The sequence below is a fragment of the Anomalospiza imberbis genome, chromosome 8, assembly GCF_031753505.1.
Source record: "Anomalospiza imberbis isolate Cuckoo-Finch-1a 21T00152 chromosome 8, ASM3175350v1, whole genome shotgun sequence".
NCBI lineage: Eukaryota > Metazoa > Chordata > Aves > Passeriformes > Viduidae > Anomalospiza > Anomalospiza imberbis.
In genome coordinates, this window is record NC_089688.1 from 35785496 (window position 1) to 35804835 (window position 19340).

The following is a 19340-nucleotide window of genomic DNA, read 5'->3' on the forward strand; positions in this document are numbered from 1 at the left end:
AAGTTAGCACACTAGAAAGAGAATTTAGAAAACAGATTAGGATCAAGATGTTTTCCGATTTGAAGTCGGATTTTAATTTCACTTCTTTTTAAAGACGGTCGCGCGGTCGCAGCGGCCGCCCGCCCGCTCACCTCCTGCGTTCTCTGCGGCAAGCAGCTGCTCCCTCACCGCCAGCTCCATCCCGCGGCTGGACGAGGCTTCGCCGCCAGTGGTGTGGGGCAGCTCTAAGCCGCGAGAGCGAGGTTTTTCCGAAGGTCCCGAACGCTTGCCCGGGCAGCCGAGGGATGCGGCTGCCGGAGGTGCCCGCCAGACACCCGCAGGCTGCCCCTCGGCCGCTCGCGGTTCCCACAACACAGGCGCGTATCCCGGCAGCGTTCCCACAACACACGCGGACCTGCCCTCCCTCTCGCCCCTCGGCCTCGCTCGAGGGGCTGGGCGAGCCGGTAGAGAGCCGCCCCCGCGGCCCCGGCTGAGGCCGCGGACGGGGGAGCTGTTAGGAAACCGCCGCGGCAACGGGCAGCTCCGGAGCGGGCCCGGGCTCGAGGGCTGACACAGGCAACGACTGATGCCTTCCTGCAGATGAAAGTATTGCTAAGAAATGCTGTCACCAGTAATTTTTGTCCCCGTGTTGAGAGCTTCTAACGTGAAACTTTTGGAAATAAAGTAATACACCACCTAAAGCAGTGCAGAAAGAAGTCACAGGTGAGGGAAAAGAAGAAAAAATAAAAAAAGGAAAAGGAAAAGGAAAAGAAAAAGAAAAAGAAAAAGAAAAAGAAAAAGAAAAAGAAGAAAAAGAAAAAGCTGTCTGACTGCACTGACATCAACACACCTAATGAAGTGTTTAGAGCCTCACCATTGCCCCTCACCTACTGAGTCATACCAGATTCTGTGAGGAAAATCATTGTGGTCATGAAGACAATTTAAAAGTTTACGTACATAAATTCAATTGTAAACCTAAACCCTTTGCACTTCGAACTAGACTGCAACTCTGTACCAGCAGGCTGTTCCAGTACAAGGGTCTGTATAGAATTCAGGAGTAGACTCAATCCCTACCTGTACTACATAACCCTTCCCTGGCTACAGTACCCATTTAAATCAAGTAACTGTCTTGTTTCTATGAATATCATGAACAGAAATAAAACTAATCTGAAATTAGACAGGCAAGGAAAAAACCCTATAGCAAACCTGTGTTGATTTCTGAAGCAGCAATATATTGTGTAATCATATTAGATAATAATAACAATGGCTTACTGTGACTTACTATGATATTTATATATATACACACACACGATGTTTTTACCCAAACTTTGTAAGTCTTACTTGGCTACTCTTCTGGATGTCTGTTCGCAGAATCCCAGACTCAGGTAAGACTAGTGTCTCCTTATATACACATGAGTATGTGAAAGCTCAATTGACTTCTGTAATGTAAATAATAGCCAAAATGGCAGCACCATAATATAAACATCTAAAATTTTTCTATTACTTATTCATCCTCATGAAATGCCTGGGTGTTATGATCCAGTTTAAACTCAGAAGAGCAAAGAAAACCAAGTCTCTCTCTATAAAATAGAAACAACTTTGAAAGTTCAAAATATATCCAAAAAACGTTATTGAAACCAAATGAGGTCAAGTCTTGTTGCTAAAAATGGATATCTTTTATTTAATAGTAAAAGAGGCAAAGAGAAAGAGAAAATAAAGAAATAGAAAAAGAAGTGTGCATGGGGGTTGGGGGAACCGAGAGAGAATGACAGGGGTTAGGTGGAAGCATATCATCCATCCGTGGGTCCCAGCAACTTCTCCCAATATAGAATGACTGGTATTCAAATCTGAAAACTTAAGAAATAGGTATTTGTCCTCCCTCCTTTGTAGCAAATGTTGTTGTTATGCAACAAGAATTATAATCTCCTGATACTTTATAAAACAGAAACCAGTGGCAAATTGCTCTGGTAGCTTTTAGTAAAGGGTCTGTGTCCTTTACTGCCACTAGAGTCACTTGTCTGTACAAATGAGAGATTGAAGTAGTCATGTTAACCCACATAGTAAAAACTTTAAAAACAGAGCATCTCCTGTAAATGGTCGAAAGAAAGTGCAACAGGGCGATTACTTTACAGCCCACTTGCCTTCTATAGGATTTCTTTTCTGTTCCTTGAATAGATGAGGTATTAGGTAAGATGCTGGATTCCAGTCCTCCTACATGCAAGGTGAGTCTAGAGAGAATGAGAAATAGTACAGACCAAATACTCTCTAATGAGAATTATATAGATGTCAACGGAACCATTGGTTTGCTCCATCTACTTTTTTATTATAATTGCTTCCTGATTCTTTTGCACTTTGGTTTGCAGGTTCAAACATCTCATTTCATGTGTAACATGCTTGTCCTTCTCAGCAGGCTTTGATGCAGTATGCTTTTTTAACATGTAAGAGAATACAAAAATGGTTTTCTGTAACATTTTCTCACCTGTTGCTCCTTTCTTTCTGTTCTGTCCTAAGGCAGCTTAAGGCCAACTTCATTATCTGTACTGTGGGTGCTGTCCCTTCTCATTACATACTATGGAATTCATGTGTGACCCTGAGGAGACTAGACATATAGATTCTGATTATTCCCAAGCTGCATACTAATGTAGAGCCATGAATGCACATAAAGGGCAATGAAGGGGAGAAACAAAAGGTTGCAAAGAGATTTAGACAAACTGGAAGTATTATCTATAGACACTATGCATCTTATTCTCTTTGTTCAGAAATTGATCATGATCACATAACTTGTATTAATAAATTATTTTCCATTATAAATTATCTGAATAAAAGTTTAAATCAATCTGGTTTTATTTAAATTTAATCACTTGTTCCTAGAAAGTGATATAACCAATCACTGAAGCAGTTAACCTACTGAGGAGTGGGTGTATTTTATATAGAATGAATGACAACAAATGGTAAGTAAATATCCAATGACACAATGCTTCTGTTGTCTGTGCTGTCCTTACTTGCCAAAATTTAATGGCTTAAGGTATCTCTTCTCCATCTTGGCTTCTGATGAAAATCTAGTACACACTGAACATAGGAATGAAACTAGATCGGAACAAAGGCCCAGCCAGTGAGCTTTCCTTTGACATAGATGAGCAGTAGAAGGCTAAGGAAGAGTTTCAAACACGGTATTGCAATATTTCCAGAGTAAGGAATCCCTGAAGCTTCCAACAGCTCAAAACCAGCAAACTTGAGCAGTATCTGCATTTTTGATGACCTTTGGCATCTTTCTTTTCATGAATTTGGCTTATTTGACTCCTTGAACGCATACTGACTTTTTAATCTCCACTATATTGTGCCAGTCAGATTCAGATGTTAGGTAGATACTGCACGAAAAAGAATCTCACAAAAAGTACCTCGAAAAATATTTTTATTTAAAAGACACAACTGTAAAAGCCAAACTCTCCTAGGACTTATCTGTTTGGAATTTTAACTAAGCTCTGGCATTTGTGAAAAATGTTCATGATGTCAAAATTAAGAATCTTCTCCCATCTCGTCCATTGTGTACAAATTCTTGTGATACAAAGTCTAGAATTAGTGAGACGCTGTGTTTTTACTTAGGCAGCTCTGCAGACCAATTTATGCACTCTAACATAGTGTAAAGCAGTGATTGCTTAGTGACGCACTCAATTTATATAATTTAAATTATATAAATGATCGCAGAATATGGTAGCTCATGTTGAATGTTAGACACAACTGCTCTTAACGCGGTCATTATGACATAATATGAATTCATTAATGGTAGATGATTTCTAGTAGCTGCCAACATAGAGCAGCTACAGTTACCTGAAATCAACTCTTCTAAACATACTATTTCTGGGGGGCGTTGCTCCGCCCGCCCTGGCCCCGCCCCTTCTGGCCGCGCAGGCGCGGCGGCTCCGCGGGTTGTCCCGCGCTGGTGCGCGGCCATGCGCGGGCCCCGGGCGGTGCCCCTGCTGCCCCTGCTCCTGGCGTCGCTGTCCGCTCTCAGCCCCGCGGGCGCGTCCCAGCGCTCCGGCGGCAGCAGGTGGGTAGGGGATGGGCTTCTGCCGCTGCTGGCGCCGGAGCGGGCCGAGGCGGGGCCGGAGACCGGGCCCGGGCCGGGCTCCCGGCGGGAACTGTGGCTTGGCCGCCTGTGCTTCGCGATGCTGTTGCCGCGTCCCCGGGCCCGGAGACGTCTTAGCGCTGGGCCGGGGACTGGGAGAGGCTTCCCGGGGCCGACAGCACAGTGGCCGAGATGAAGCGAGGCTTGGTTGCTCCGTGATGAGGCAGCTGGCGGTGGGAGCTGGGAAGTCTGGGTTTAAGTAAAAGGAGCTTTGGAGTGCTATGAGGAGATGGTCAAACAAGTACAGACCACGAGATGCTGTCGGTGAAGAAGATGGTTTCAGCTTTTAGAGAGTAAAAGCTGTCTTTACAGATTGGCCTTGTGATGAGGACCGAGAGGAGCTGTAATATATGGGCACTGATTTTGTTTTTAATCATTTTTTTCCCAGAAAATGTCAGAGTGATTTTTAATTGCACTAATCGAGTGTCCACAAAGTTACTGCAATGACAAGAGAAGCTTTCTGTAATTGATTATCTGTAATGCAGATTGTACAACAGCTTATCTAAATTGATGAAAAGCTTATTTTCATAAAATAAAACTGCGTTGCATTTTTGGCATTATGTAATGTACAATATGAAATTATGCAAGTACGGTCTATTTTATAGTTCACTGGAGGGGGGGGCTTGTCTTTACAGGTCTGTGAGTCAAGTGTGTGTGGAAAAGTCACTCATTTTCAGAAGTAATACCCCTTATTCTACAGACATCGTTTCTGATCCTGGTGGACAAGATATACTGTTCTGTGTGCAGCTGGATGACTGTAAGCAATCTTTTTTTTCACATATTTTTTTTCATAGATTGCCTCTGCTTAGGGAATATTTTTTGAACTACATGTTGTAATTTAATGTAATACATGCTAAGTATTTTGACTGTTGCAGTTTCAGAGAGACAGTAGGGAATCAGGGTCTGATTCTTCTCCTCTTTAGACAGGAGGAAAAGTGCCAGCAAAACCTCAACCCTAGATATGGGGAGAGCAGACTTCAGTCTGCACAGGGAATTAGTAAGATCCCCTGGGACAATGTTTTTTGCAGGTACTGGGGTCAGTCAGTGCTGGTCACTTTTTAAACATCACTGTAGGGCAGAGGAGCAGGCAATTCCCAAATGTCAGAAGTCAAGCATACGAGGCAAAAGGCCAGCTTGGCTGAACAGGGAACTTCTTTCGGAAATGAGACAAAAATTATGGTGCATGCTCAGTGGAAACAAGGTCAGGTGACATGGGAAGAATACAGAGATGCTGCTTGCCACTGTAGGGAAGAAATTCACATGGCCAAAGCTCAACTGAAGTAGAAGCTGGCCAGAGCTGTGAGAGACAGTAAAAAGAGTTTTTCCAAATCTGTGAATGGCAAAAGGCAGTGTAGAAAGAACATTGGCGCATTACAGGATGAGGATGGCTACCTCAAAGAGACAAGGCAGAGGTGTCTTGTGCATTCTTTGCCTCTGTCTTCAGCGTGGATTATTGGCCAAGGGAGTGTCAGTGCCCTGAGCTGGGGGACCATGACGGCAAGAATGGTCAGCTCCCAGATGACCCTGAAATTGTACAGGACCTGCTGCTCCAGCTGGATCCCTAAAAATCTATGGGGCCTGATGGGATTCATCCAAGAGTCCTCAAAGTGCTAGATGATATCATGGCAAAATCTTTCTCGGTGATTTTTGGGCAGTCTTGGGATCTGGAGAGGCCCCAGCTGACTGGAAGCAGTGAATATTGCCCTGATTTTCAAGAAAGGCAAAGAAAAATATTATTACACTATTATTAAGGGTAGAGTTTCTGGCTGAGCACAAATAAGTCTTTATCAATTGCTTATGTATCTGAGATGCCTTACATAGTTGGTTACACATAGAGCAGCAGATGAGGGTTGACATCTAAAGTATCCCACTACTATAATTTTCAGGAAGTGTTTTCCTATTGTGTCTTGGATTCTTTATTATAAATGCTTGCTTTCAACCTTTCTTTTCTGCTGGTGGTGATTTTTTTCACTGGTAATCATATAACCTGTGGGATATGCCATTAACAATCTTTTCTCTTTTTGCTTTCCTCATTGTACTTCATTTGAGTGATGCAATGTCCAGTTCCTGGCATTCAGTACAATTGCTGTGGTCTCACATTTGAATACTTACCATTCCTCATTTGAGTTATTTGTCTGGGAGTTGTGACCCACAGTTCCATCTGCTTCTGACCTAAATCTTTGAGTATTTTAGGTTGTCTCAGGAAATTAACAGGTACAACAGCTAGTCAGAACAAGGTTAGCTTTTTATTATCTTGTCCTGCTTTCAGCTCTTCACAGATTTTGTCTGAGTGTTTTGCATACAGGGAAGAACAAAGAAATTACAAGAGCTTCATAATATACAGTATGATAGGTAGTAGTGCTAGAACTTTACCCATTCCAATTTTCAGTAGGTCTCACAGTAAAGATTAGTTTAGATACGGGTTTAACAACAGCTTAAAGTGCTGTCAGGCTCCTGGGCTTTTTAGTCTGTAACTTGGACTCTAAATTTTACCCTTTTCCCACACCACCTATAATATCCTAAAAGTAAGATTAAAAGGATTCTGAATTTTTAATTTTATGCACAGAAAAAAACATCTGTGTCCAGATTGATGGCACCAGATTTTTTTAGTTATTTGATATTTGGGCCCTGTGTCTATCACATGATTAGGCCCACTGAAGAGGCCTAAACATTTGACTGCATGTGCATGTTAGTTGTAGCACACCTGGGTACAGAATTCACTGTTCACACGGCCTTTTCTGTGCTTGATGTTGGAGGAACATATGGGGAGGACCTTATTTGGGATCACCTGAAAGATCATAACATTTTCTGGTAGAAACAGCCTTCCCCCTAGTGGCCTTTCCCATGGAAATACAGGAACACATATATTTTATTCAACTGATTGTGGCAGCAGCTTTTCCAGGATGGTGTGATGAGCTACCATTGGCAGAAATATAATCAAGCCCTAATGAATTATTGTGGCCAGTGAAAGTGATGCACAGGTTGACTTCACCTCGTTGAAACCATTGCTAGCAGATTAAAATTTATTTTGCCTTCTCCTACAAGATTAAATAGCCTTTAGTATCTAAACTTTAGCAGTTTGAATATCTTAAGTTTTTTTGCAGAAGGTATTTCCTTCCAGTTTTCAGGTATATTTTGCATTATGTAATGTTAACCTGTGGTAGCAAGTATTGAGCTTTGATAATGGAAGAGTATTGAGCTTTGGTAATGAAAGAGGATCCCAAATCAATTAAATGGCTGTGAGTAGCACAACTGCAAATGTTTTCTTTTTCAGTCTAATGATGATACCTTCAAGTGATTATTAAGCAAGCTGCTGTGAGCACCTATTTTTGTAAACCTTGTAGGAGCTCAATATTTCTTTGACTTTTATCTCCTTGAAAGATTTGACTGCTTAATTAGTAGTGTATTTGGATATTAAAAAGCTTTTGTTTCTGCTAGCTGTGCTGTACCTTTGAGCATCCACTCTGCCCTTGAACAGCAGAATTGCATTGAGATCTTAAGGTTCTTTTTTTACTGTTCTTTTTTCCCCCCAAAATCTACTGCATTATGTAAGTTCTTTTTGGTACTATTGTAATTGAGAATACTTGCTCCACTTGTTCCTGTTGTCAGTAGAATATGTAATCCTCGAATCTTTTAAGATGCTTTATTTGAATGCATTGAAAAGTTATTCATATTAGGATGAGTCTATGTAGCATTCCTTTAGTAACTTGCCATTTTATAACAGTGCTTTAGCAGTAATAAATTAATACATAATAGCATTATAACCGTACCATTGAATACCACCAGATCAGGAAAGTATCACTGTAGGATACCAATAGAAAGTCTAGGGTTTTTTAGGATGCCTGTTGTCTATTCATACTTATCTTGAGTTTTACCAGTTACCAGTTTTACTTGATTATTGTGAATCCATTTAATGTTGCTTTTATTGAACTCACAAATGGGTAATTAAATTTGTAATTCAAATTTCATGTGTGTCTAATATGGGCATCTCATTTTTTTCTCTTTTCAAACTCTAGCAAAGCTGAACTATTTTCAACTGCCACAGGATATCAAAGAATCTGATTTTGCAGAGTTCTTAGAGAAGTATGGCAGGCACTCTTTCTTAGCACCATCACAAGTTAAGCCATCGTTCTCTGCTTTTTACCGTGTGAGTTGAAAGAAATAGCAATCAGTTTGCACATATGCTTTTACTACACCTGTCTGTTATAACGTCTAATGAGAACAGATTGAAAGATTCTTATTTTGTACCTAGAAGCCATATTATCATAGGATCATAGCATATCCTGAGTTGGATAAGACCCACCAGGATCATCAAGTCCACCTACTGGCCCTGCACAGGACGCCCCAGCAATCCCACCCTGTGCCTGAGAGTGTTGTCCAAATGCTTCTTGGGCTCTGTCAGCCTTGGGACTGTGACCATTCCCTGAGGAGCCTGTTTAGGGCCCAACCACCCTCTGGGGAAGAACCTTTTCCTGATACCCAGCCTGAGCCTCCCCTGACACACTTCCAGCAGTTTCTTTGAGTCCTGTCCCTTGTCACAGAGAGCAGTGGTCAGTGTCTGCCCCTTGGGAGGAAGCTGCAGAGTGCAATGATATGTCCCCTCAGTCTCCTCCAGGCTCAACAAAAACCAAGTGATTTTAGCCATTCCTTGTATGACTTCCCCTGGAGACCCTTCACCGTCTTTGTAGCCCTCTTTAGGATGCTCTCCAACAGCTTTATGGCTTATGTTGTGGCACCCAAAAGTGCCCTCAGGGCTCAAGGTGAGGCCATACCAGCATGCAGAGCAGACTAGTAGCAGCTGGTGATGTTGAGTCAGATGCATCCCAGGACACAGATGGCTCTCCTGGTTACCAGAGCAGGTTGTTGAACTGTTTATCTCTTGGTACTTTCCATTCCTTAGTGTATAAAGTATTTTTGGTCAGTTGTCTTGTGTTTAAGAGGTTGGACAACCTTCTAGACAAAACTGGGTGTACACAAAGAAGTATAGATATGTCTCTTGCCCTTGACATTAGTATTCCTCTGTAACTTTGTGATTTTTCCAAATTCTTTTTTCAGGCTGGTGATCCAATCCTCATCTACTTTGATTCATCATCTGTATTGAGCATGCTTAGACAGCCAGTAAAAATGGGAGCCAGTGGACTTTGTGTTGATGGAAATCCTGCTGGTTAGTTAAGGGGGAAGAATATCTTAGGGTAGTTTGCTTCTGTTTTATGTGCTATCATGTCTTAACTCCCCCAGGCTTCCTGGACAGTAAAAGCACAAGCTGTACTCGGATTTTTGCCAACTTAAGCAAGAGCTGCATGACTGACCCTGCCCTAGATGCTGCTTCCTACTACCGTGACTTCACTGTACTAAAGGTGCATTTCAGATTTCTTGCTTTTATTCAAAATCTTATTTGTTTCCATTGCCTTCCCCTGGGACTTCAGATAACTGTAAAACTGAAGGTCATCTGGTATGTCATTCCCAGTCTCCCAATTGCTGAGGCCTTCTTGCTGGGAAACCTGTTAAAAATGTCATGACTGGTGGTAATCCTTCAATTCAGACTACTTTCCAATAAATTTCTGTTATTAGTACATTCTTAATGTATTTAACAGGTACTTCATTGATACTTCGTAGTTTTAATGGCCTATCTAAAATTCTCTCGCACTTTGAACTGACTGTATATCAAAGTATTCCTGTCTGTTCCATTAGCTTGATCAACCAAACAGTACGTGTTCTCAGTAAAGAAGTAGGGTGGTTTTTTTACATAAAGTGCTATCTCTAAAATCATACTGATGGCCCCATATTAATATTAGCTCTATTTATATCCATATCAAATTTGCTGCTATTTATCCTGACAATAAATTCAAAGTAACTAGTTCACTGTTCTGGGTTCATCCCACTGGTTTTACTGAATGGTTATATGAAAATGTCTCCTCTCACCTTGTAGAATTTTTCTGGTTTTCCAAGAGACAACAGCACTGTAAATAGGAGTACTTTTTAAGGCTGATGACTCAGTTTACCCTTATTCTGGAAATCTGCATCTCCTTAACTAGTAGAGAATAGTCTATTGATCAGATTTAATTCATGTTTTCAGGGCTTTCCTTGTCACTGTTGCCAAAATACAGTTTTTCCTTAACTGGACGCTGAAGTACTTACTCAATTGCAGAAGATGGAGTTTCAGGAATGGATCAGAAATGTGATACTTAAAAGTACCTGCATTCAGCAGGACATTAACTGAGCCAAGCTTAAATTTGTCTTTTGGTATTTTAAAATGCCTTCTGTGGACTTTGTGATTTATAGATTACAAAATGATGATGTTTTCACATTTGGAATAAACAAAGTAATTTTGTCAATATAATATTCAGGTTATTTTGTAACGATTTTATGGCTTTAGTCACAAACACAGCAATTTACTTCACTTTATATTGGTATTGTAAAATGGTTTGCTTATTTCCCCAGGTCCCAATTAATGACACTGTTATGCCATCCATGAAGGTCAGTCTCTGTTGCCAATGAAAAGAATTTCTGGTTCTGAAGGGAAAATGGGAATGTTCTGTGTCTGAGACAAGATTTTTCTTGACAAAAGTAGGACATTGTAGAAAAAAAGGGTATAAGTAAGGGTGTATTTTTGAATGAATGGGCATGACTAAAGTCATAGAGATAGCTTATTTTCTTGGAAAAAGCTTGGGCATCTGGAGCGGTGTGATGTGCCCCCCAGATCACAGCAAGGAGGTCGATCTGACTTGGATAGAAAAGCAGGGAAAAAGAGTAAAAAGTACACTCTCCTTTTAAACAATTACTAATTGTTAATATGCTTACTGTCTCCAGGTAAATGTCACTGCAGTCTCACCACCTGGAGCTCCCCACATGAAAGACAATACATGCACCAATGTTGTTTCTGAGGTATGTGAATCTTCTTTCCTTTTCAAGCAGCTTACCACAAGCTTAAAGCCATTGTCCTATTACCTTACTCTGTCTCCTATTAGTCTCTAAATTGGACTTTCAGGTGATCTATGAGATAGAATATAGTGGCACAAGTGGGATTCAGAGTGTTTCTGTCCAGTTCAAAGTCAGCAACATCTCTGCGAACTCCAGCTCCTCTCTGCAGCAGCATTTCACCATGCACTTTTGGGTTAGTATCTCCATCCTCCCTGGAATTTTACCACATTTGTAGTCTGTAGCTTGTGATTCATTTTTGTACAGAAGGCACATGAAGAGGTTAGAGCAGTTTCACTGTGGTATAGTAGTAACACAATGCTGGGGTGCAGATGATTGAAGAGGGGAGGCATTTCTGTTCTCAAACCATGCTAGCAGAAAAATCCAGGCTCAGCAGAGGCATGCATTTTTTCATTGCACAAATTTCAAGGAGCTGATTAATTTTATATGAGTATTTTTGCTCTTGGTTTTGTTTAGTTTTAGGTGTTTTTGTTTGTTTGGGGGTTTTTGGTGGTTTTTTGAGGGTGGGGTTCTGGGTTTTTTTGTTGGTTTGGTTTTGGGCTCTTTGGAGGCGGGGGTTATTTTATTTGGGGAGGGTTTGTTTTGGATTTTTGGGGGGGTTGTTTTGTTGGGGGATTTGGATTTGGTTTTTTTGGGGGGGGTTGTTTTTTGGTTTTATTTTTTTGTTTGTTGAGGTAGAAGGGAAGAGGGTAAGTCAGCAGCATGGCCTTGTGAAGGAAAGGGTTGAAGCTAGGGCTGTATCTGATGTGTTTAGTGTTTGTGAATGAAGTTACAAAATTTATTCTGGGTACTTAACTCTGCCTGTGCAGCAGGAAAGAAAGTTACTTTGAAGGGGGTAGAAATCTGGGAAATTCTAATGTGTGTTAAGTTCATATAAACCATGTCCCATGGAGGCAGTGTAAAATTGGATAAGTGATGACCTCAGGGGTTGGTAAGTGTGCAATGCAGCTTTGTTGAAGTTATGCCCAGAGTGCCATACAACCATTTAGAAGTAAAATGGTCCACCAAGAGTCAGGGTCAAGGCAGGGTTTGTTCTGCAGTTCTTCTGTAGAATTGCCCTGACTGATCTGTTTACTTTCTCAGAGACAAATGTTGAGCAATAGCAGTTCATTGTATTGAGAGCTTTTTTGGTATTATCCACATTTCAGGATACTGACATTTAGTTTTTTACCTCCTGGACTGCAAATGAAATTGGCCGGGTAAGAAAGAGTCCTTGGAAACAAATAGTTTAAGTAGTATATAATAATCTGTCATTCAAAAAACAGCTTACATTTACATTTTTGAGAATGCAAATTTGATCTTTGGAGATTAATGGATGCCATGGGTGATAATATTTTCCTCTTTTTCTATTTTTTCCCTTTTTCTCTTTGTAGACCAGGACTCTTTCTCATATGTTGCCTAGAAGTGGAAACCCTGGCTATATCACTGGAGCACCACTGTTAATTGCAAACAGTGGTGCCGTGCAACATGTATCCTTTTCCTGCTATGAGTTTTTGCTTATCACTGGGGTTTTTTTTATTTCTGTTACTGCACTGTCTGAACTTTTATAGTGCCCTAATAGGGATAAGGAGGAATATGGAGTAAGTGGATTGTTAAATACAAGATGACTGTTGTATGTTGTCTGTTTATACTTTTGTTTGGCTTCTTGATGTGCAGTCTGTCAGATGAGCATATTAAGGAGTGAAAGTGATGGAAGTTGTTCACAATTCCTCAGACACACAGTACGATTTGGAAGGAATATGAGAACAGGCTGCAAAATCAGGTAACAACACACTCTGCAGTCATCCTTTCTAAGAGTTGGAAGTTGTGGACTCAGCATGTTTTTCTGTAGTCTCTCATGTACTGCTGTGGAGCCTAGGTCCTACCCTGAGGTCACCAATGTGTCTCTACAGATCTTTCACATACTACTAAGAGAACTTGAATATAGGCAAGATGGTGGACTGCTAGAATAATCTGAACATTGTGAAGGTCTTCTGGGACATTTTGAGGCTCTAGTCTGGCAATATGTCTTGGGCAAGAGTAGAGTTGAGGAGTGAATCTTAAAAAGTGGTTGTTTTGATGATTTAGATCGTTTTTTTGACAGGGCAAGTGTAGGACCATTGATGCGATAAGATGGCTGAAGAGCTGTCAGTTTTCCTTATTGTTATCTCTGCCATATTTTTCTCCTTTCTCATTGCTGAGAGGATTGAAACTGCATCTGTTTAATACCAATACTTACTGACTCATTATAAGAGCAGAATAAATACTTACTGCAAAGAAAGGATGTTGATAGTGGTTTGTTTTTTTTTTTTTTTTTGGGTGGTTTTGTTGTTGTTGTTGTTTTGGGTTTTTTTTTTTTTTTTTTGTCCTGGAAGTCACTTTCTTAAAGGTGTTCTTTTCGCATTTCCAGCCTATCCCCAATATGGGAAGACAGTAACTGTAGTTACATACAGCAGAAGTTATACAAGGCTTTTCAGGGGATGAACAGAACAGAAGACTTTGCTATAACCGGCAGTACTCATTCGGCCCAGGCAGAAGAGTGGATGGCCATTCTGATTCAGAACTGCAGTGTGCAGGTAATATGAATGCAAAAAGACCATCTGTAAATATTTGTCCTTTCATATCTTTGTATTGCCTCAGGGAGGTGGGGGTATCTGGACTTTTTTTGTATAATGATCCTATGACTCTCAGGGGTCTTAATATGTGAAAGCAGTCATTATGGTTCATATTATTAGAGTACTTAACAAAAAAAAACCTCAAACCCAACAAACCCTGACAGATTTCCTTCTCTTGAATCCTGTTCCTGCTACTTAAATGGGCAAAAAGAGTTAAATACTGAATCCGGTGTTATATAGTTTTCTGACAGCCTTTTGGAACTGATAGTAGCTGGCTACTTCTTATTATTTTTATAATCCTCTCTGCTTTTCCAGAATAGGGAATACTTTTGTAGGGATATTTATAGACTATTATATTACCTAATAAGGTTAAAGTTTGTGAGCAAATTGTATTGTAATAATTGTTAATCTTTGGGGGGATGGCTAAGTGGAATGTGAAATCCAAGAGGTAAAGTTGAGACGAATTCTAATTGAGATGGCAATGAGATGTCAGTGAGATGGATGTAGCTCCAAAATGGGTGGTTGACCTGACCAGAAGTTGACAAAGATAGTGTTGAAGTAATTGATTCAGGTTCTGTGACCTGTATTATCCAAAATATTAGACTTTGGCCATAATGGTCCTTTATCACTATTAAAATACTATATTAAATTGATTCACGTATATTTTATTTTCAGGCTGTGAATTGCACTTCCTGTTGTTTGGTTCCTGTCACCCTGGAGATACAGATATTATGGACTAAAGTGGGCCTCCTATCCAACCCACAAGCCCAAGTACTGGGTACACGGCACTTTTACCATTGTCAACCCCTGAAGGTATGGAATTTAATTACCTCCCTCCCTCATACACAGAGGTAATTAAAGAGGGTTTACAGGTTATTTAAGAACCAAGGAATCAAATGGGCTTGAAACTAAGTAAGTTGAGATTTATTGCATTTTAGCAGTTGTCTGGCTGCAATGGTAGCCTTCTATAGAGGAAGGTTGTTTTGTGATCTTTTCAGTACTGTCCTCACTCAGTTGTGTAACTGGAAAAGACAGCTTCTTTCCAAATGTGAACCACTTTCTGCCACTTATCCTTAAGTCTCAGTCTTTAATCGTTCGGTTCTCGGATCCTCAGTCTTTAATCGTTCGGTTATGGTTGGTATAAAGTTGTACTTATAAACATCCAGTAACTCCATGTTTAATATTTAGTTGTCTCTTAAAGCTTTGATATGGGATTTGAGTTTAGTAATATTTCACAGACTCCACAGAATGCTGATAATCTGTGCAAGAAAATATTTCTCCTCTAGAGCTTCTGAAATCACCAGCAGGTAGCTGAGGAAGTGACTAAAGCTGATGGCAGCATTTATGGAGAATTGGGAAGGAAGGCTGTAAGCCAGAAAGAGGGTATTCAAGGCCAGGTTGGATGGAGTTCTGAACTACCTGATCTAGTTGAAGGCATCCTTGCTCATCACAGAAGGCTTGAACTAGGTGACATTTAAAGGTCCCTTCCAGCCCAGGCCATTCTGTGATTTTGTGATGTCAGCAGGAATGTGTCAGCTAACATGACCACAGAGGACAATGAGCAGTCTTTTCCAAGAATGTGTCAGTGAATGCTTACACTTCTCTGTAAGGGCTTTAGGGGAAGCAGCTGACACCCACCCGGGCATCTTCATGACTGAGAAAGGTATCTGTCTGATCTGTTAACACTCTTTGAACTTCAGACTCAGTCTAAATGAGATTTTACACACTTACTTGAATGCATCTTGTGGTACCCTTTTGTTCTCCCTTCTTGCAAAATACATGAAGAGAAGAGGATAGGAAGATCTTAACCATGTAAAACTCATATTGCTCTGAGGCAAAGTGATACCCCCACATATGAAAATATTTTTTAAATCACCTGTTACATGGCTTCATTAACAAAACTTGTGTCTGAGGAAGAAGACTTGCATTCCTAGTAAGAGTGTAGGGTGCAAATCCCTCAGGATTAGCTAATCAAGAAGAATGAGATTCAGATTTTATTTGCTTGAGCAACTGATGCTAATTACTTTAGACCTTTAAGGTGTATTGCAAAGCTAATTATAAGAAAGCAAGTTTCTGGCAGAAACATTCTGGCAGAAACATAATGATTCTACATGCCATTAGAATCAGTACTGGCTTCATCAGTGACATCACAGATCTACAAATTAGGATTGTTAGTAAAGACATTTTAGGAAAGGACCAATTTGCTCTATATCCAGCAGTTATGAAGTACAACTATTTGTAAGCATATTTGGCTGCACATTACTTTCAAATTATGTCACTTCCCAGCTTTAGCCTACAGATTCTCTGTCTGGGAACTATCCTTTAGTTCCTTTAATATTCTTTAGAGAAACCTTTTTTTATTTAGACAACACTGCGTCACTGGAAAGTTGCCTAAGTAACTGACCAGAAAACAGGGAACCCAGGGAAAACATCCCAATTTCTACACCCATCCACAGTGTCTGATCACAGTTATATTTGGACTTGATGAAAATACATTTTAAAATGTAGAGCTCTACAAGAGCATGCTAGAAGTTGCTAATGGTGGCCTTCTCCCAGCTGTTCAGGAGGGATTGTGTATGGAGTTTTTTTCCCTGCACTAATCTCTGTGATTTTAAGGCAGTTTTTGAAGATCCAGACAGTTAAATCAATCATCTTGAGGCTTCTTGTTGACTGGGGCGACTTGGCCTATTTTTGAGTGTATTTACTCATTGATAGGAGAACTTATATAAGTCAGAAGTGTTGGGGAAATTCTACTTGTAACTGCTCAGCAGTGGTGAGTTATGATCAAGGACTGATCTGGCATTGAGGGCAAGAAGGTGTTAAACTGGCTGGAAGCAGGAACGTTAAGACACCTTGCAAGTGAGCAAAGTTTCCAGGTGATGAGAGAAGAAATAGCATTGTCTTGTAGCCATTCTGAAATGGGAACTGCTCAGGGACCACCTTTGGGCAGCAGACCAGGTCTACAGGATGGACCCAGAGCTGGCTGAAGTGCCCCATGCTGATGCTCTCAGGACTGGTGCTGCAGATGCAGAGGTGCACAAAGAATCTGTTCACAGTGCCTCTCTGCACACTCCATGTAGAACCAAGACTTTACTCAATGCATTGTTCATTTTGTTTGGTTTTTTTTTAAGCATAGAAGTATTTTTTAATTCGCCTTGAGGGATGCCACAAATATTCCCCAATAGTAGTCGCATTTTTTTTTTTCTTAAGAGTCATGAAGTCTATATTGCAAATTTTTTGAATGCTTCCTACAGAATTTTGCTCTAAAGGCAATCTTTGAAATTCTTCTCAGGGAACTGATTGAGATGGTAATTTCACAGGTTGGCTTAAACCAGTGCAAACACAGAAGGCGTGCTGCCAGTAAATGCCTTCTCCATGTTAGCATGCAGAGCTGGGAAGTGAGGCAGGGAGTGAGGTTGCTCTTTTGGCAGCAGTATGGTCTTAAATCAGCCCAAGGTAGCCATGAAACTCCATGTAGTTTAAAGAGCTAGTGTATTAGTTTTCTTGCAGCATTCTGTGAAAACAGAAAAGAACTGAGGCCTTAGAGGTTCAGACCCCTGTGTGGTTCACTGATTTGTCTCCTTCCTGAAACATCATCCTAAAATGTGAGCAATAAATTTATATTGTATTGGGTCCCTGCTTTAGTTTATTGACATTTATTGATAGGATTGCATCTTGTGGCAGTTCTTTCTGGTAGCAAGCACTTGTCCAAGAGCCAGCTGATCTTTTATAAAAAATAAAGCTAGCTTGCATCTGTTCTTATTACTAACTAGCTGGTATGTCTTTCCTCTGAGTAGAAGGCTTACTGTAGCATAGCTTGAGTCCGTGCTGCCATTTTGGAGATCTCTAGCATACGATGCACAGTAGCTACTGATCTTTACTACACCCTCAATTTACCTGCTAAATATCAATTTTGGGAAAGAGGTCTTACTCCTCTGAAAACTTTGGACACTTAACTCTTACCATCCCAAAGACGTCATGCTTGCCAGTCATCTACAGTGAGTCCCCATTAGAAAATTGAGGAGGGGTATATCTTTTGTATTAAGACTGCTAAACTCTTTTTGCTTCCCTTCTTGTTGCAGTTTCTAAACACGAGCATGGTACCTGTGACAACTGTCGTTACGTTCACTGACATGACCGACTGGCCAGAACCTCCACGAGGCCAGCCCCAAATGCACTGGAAACTCCCATTTGACATCTTTTTCCCATTCAAGGTAGCCCTGAATGTAGAAAGAACTTACAGAGGTGATCTGGCTGGGTATTTATTGTTGATTCTAATAATGTCTAGTATTTTCTGGTTTTGAAATAGATGGAGCCTGTATTTAAGGAGTGGTGAGTGAATTGATATATTCAGGATATGATGCAGAGGATCGTCTTTTGTCATCAGGTTTTTATATAATTTCTGTGATATCTGTATGCCTTCTGTTCTTGGATTAAGCCATATGGGCTGCTTGTCCTCTCATGTCCCTCTTCTCTGTACGTGAACCCTCTATGAATATCACTGCAGTGACACACTTGAGAAATGTAGAGATCCAAGGACACTGCATTAATGAATGAGAAGGAAGAGAATGTTAAAAGTATTATTCTGTGTCCCCAGAAACCAAGAATGCTCTCTAAACCAAGGAATGTGGAGGGAGAAGCAAAGTTCAATCAAAGCATTTTGGAGATGCTTTCAGTTTGAGAAGCATCTGATTTTGTAGCTGCTTTCCTGTTGGAGAAGCATTTGATTTTTCTATACAGAACTTAACCAAACATTTAAAATACAGGAGCTCTCCCAGGTGGCCTGAATTCTTATTTTATGAGTACACATGTGCCAGTCACCCCTAATCTGTCCTTATTAGATGACGACAACCATACCTCTGTGACATTTTTTGAATCTTTCTTTTCTGTGTGTTTTCAAATACAGATATTCAATTGAAATTTTCATGGCATAATCACTTTTTACATTAGCAACACTGTTGCACAGAGCAGAGTAATTGTAAATGCATATACTCTGAAATACAGTTGAATTTTAGTGGTTTGTCAAAATGCCTTCCTTCCTGATCTTTTTTTTCCCCTCTGGAAGAAATGGGCCTGAATAGAGTTTTTCCTAGATAAGAAACATTCTCTTGTTCCAGATAGGAACTGAACTGAAAATGATAACTACTGAAATTCTAGTAGCACATCAGAGGGACTTGTGAATAGTTCTGAAGCTAAAACATTGAATATTTTAGGAACATTTGTAGGCGTATTATGAGACTGAAGCTTGCTGCAATACATCACCTCTGGCTCAATTTCTGGGACCAGGAAATAAGTTCATTGTTTTTGAAGTTAAAGGTGGTCTGATTATCTAGGCTGCCCTCTACCATCACACAGGAAATCTGCTCAGTTGTTCCAGGAAGCTGTTGGATGAAAGTATATTTTTTTAGCAAAAGATTTTATTATTTATCTTCTTCAGATGATGGAAAGATCTGCCCCATGTGATACCAAGTGCTCCAATGGAATCAATAAGGGCCAAAAATTTCAGAGCCTAATTTTAATAAAATGTATTTGTTGCTTTTGTACCTGTATTGCACATAGCAACTCTGTTGCTTCTCCTCATTACAAACTTAAAAAAGAATGCAAAAATAAACCGAAAAACTAGTAAATAGTCAGGATATCAAAGGAGATAACACAAATAAAACTACAACCCATCAGAAAGCTTCTGGGTTAATGTCACATAT

At 40.4% G+C, this 19340-nt stretch overlaps 2 protein-coding genes across 5 annotated transcripts in view; one reads left to right on the forward strand and one right to left on the reverse strand.

Moving 5' to 3' along the window:
* CFAP46 (cilia and flagella associated protein 46) overlaps positions 1 to 463 on the reverse strand; it is a 67710-nt gene extending 67247 nt beyond the window's left edge. The window contains exon 1 of the mRNA XM_068198395.1: positions 132 to 463. Within this exon, the coding sequence (XP_068054496.1) occupies positions 132 to 180 (49 nt within the window). The 5' untranslated portion in view covers positions 181 to 463. The remainder of the gene's footprint in view (positions 1 to 131) is intronic.
* A 3451-nt stretch (positions 464 to 3914) lies between these two features.
* TCTN3 (tectonic family member 3) lies at positions 3915 to 18100 on the forward strand. 4 transcript variants are annotated; one of them, XM_068198397.1, is made up of 13 exons: positions 3915 to 4027; positions 4741 to 4862; positions 8122 to 8252; positions 9161 to 9269; positions 9344 to 9462; positions 10547 to 10582; positions 10916 to 10990; positions 11094 to 11219; positions 12418 to 12513; positions 12709 to 12806; positions 13434 to 13599; positions 14314 to 14451; positions 17721 to 18100. In XM_068198397.1, the coding sequence occupies exons 1-13, from the start codon at positions 3930 to 3932 to the stop codon at positions 17940 to 17942; spliced, it is 1536 nt and encodes a 511-aa protein (XP_068054498.1). In that variant the 5' UTR covers positions 3915 to 3929; the 3' UTR covers positions 17943 to 18100. The 4 variants fall into 4 exon arrangements, with proteins under 4 accessions (XP_068054498.1, XP_068054497.1, XP_068054501.1 ...); XM_068198396.1 differs by lacking the exon at positions 3915 to 4027 and adding an exon at positions 4132 to 4539; XM_068198400.1 differs by lacking the exons at positions 3915 to 4027; positions 4741 to 4862; positions 9344 to 9462.
* Positions 18101 to 19340: the final 1240 nt, after the last annotated feature.

Bases quoted from the DNA above. Each gene is read 5' to 3' on its own strand.
- TCTN3 (XM_068198396.1), top strand. From the start codon at position 4,430: ATGAGGACCGAGAGGAGCTGTAATATATGGGCACTGATTTTGTTTTTA. The intron at 10,991-11,093 runs GTATGTGAATCT...TTGGACTTTCAG, and splicing joins GCACCAATGTTGTTTCTGAG to GTGATCTATGAGATAGAATA. The intron at 12,514-12,708 runs GTATCCTTTTCC...GCAGTCTGTCAG, and splicing joins ACAGTGGTGCCGTGCAACAT to ATGAGCATATTAAGGAGTGA.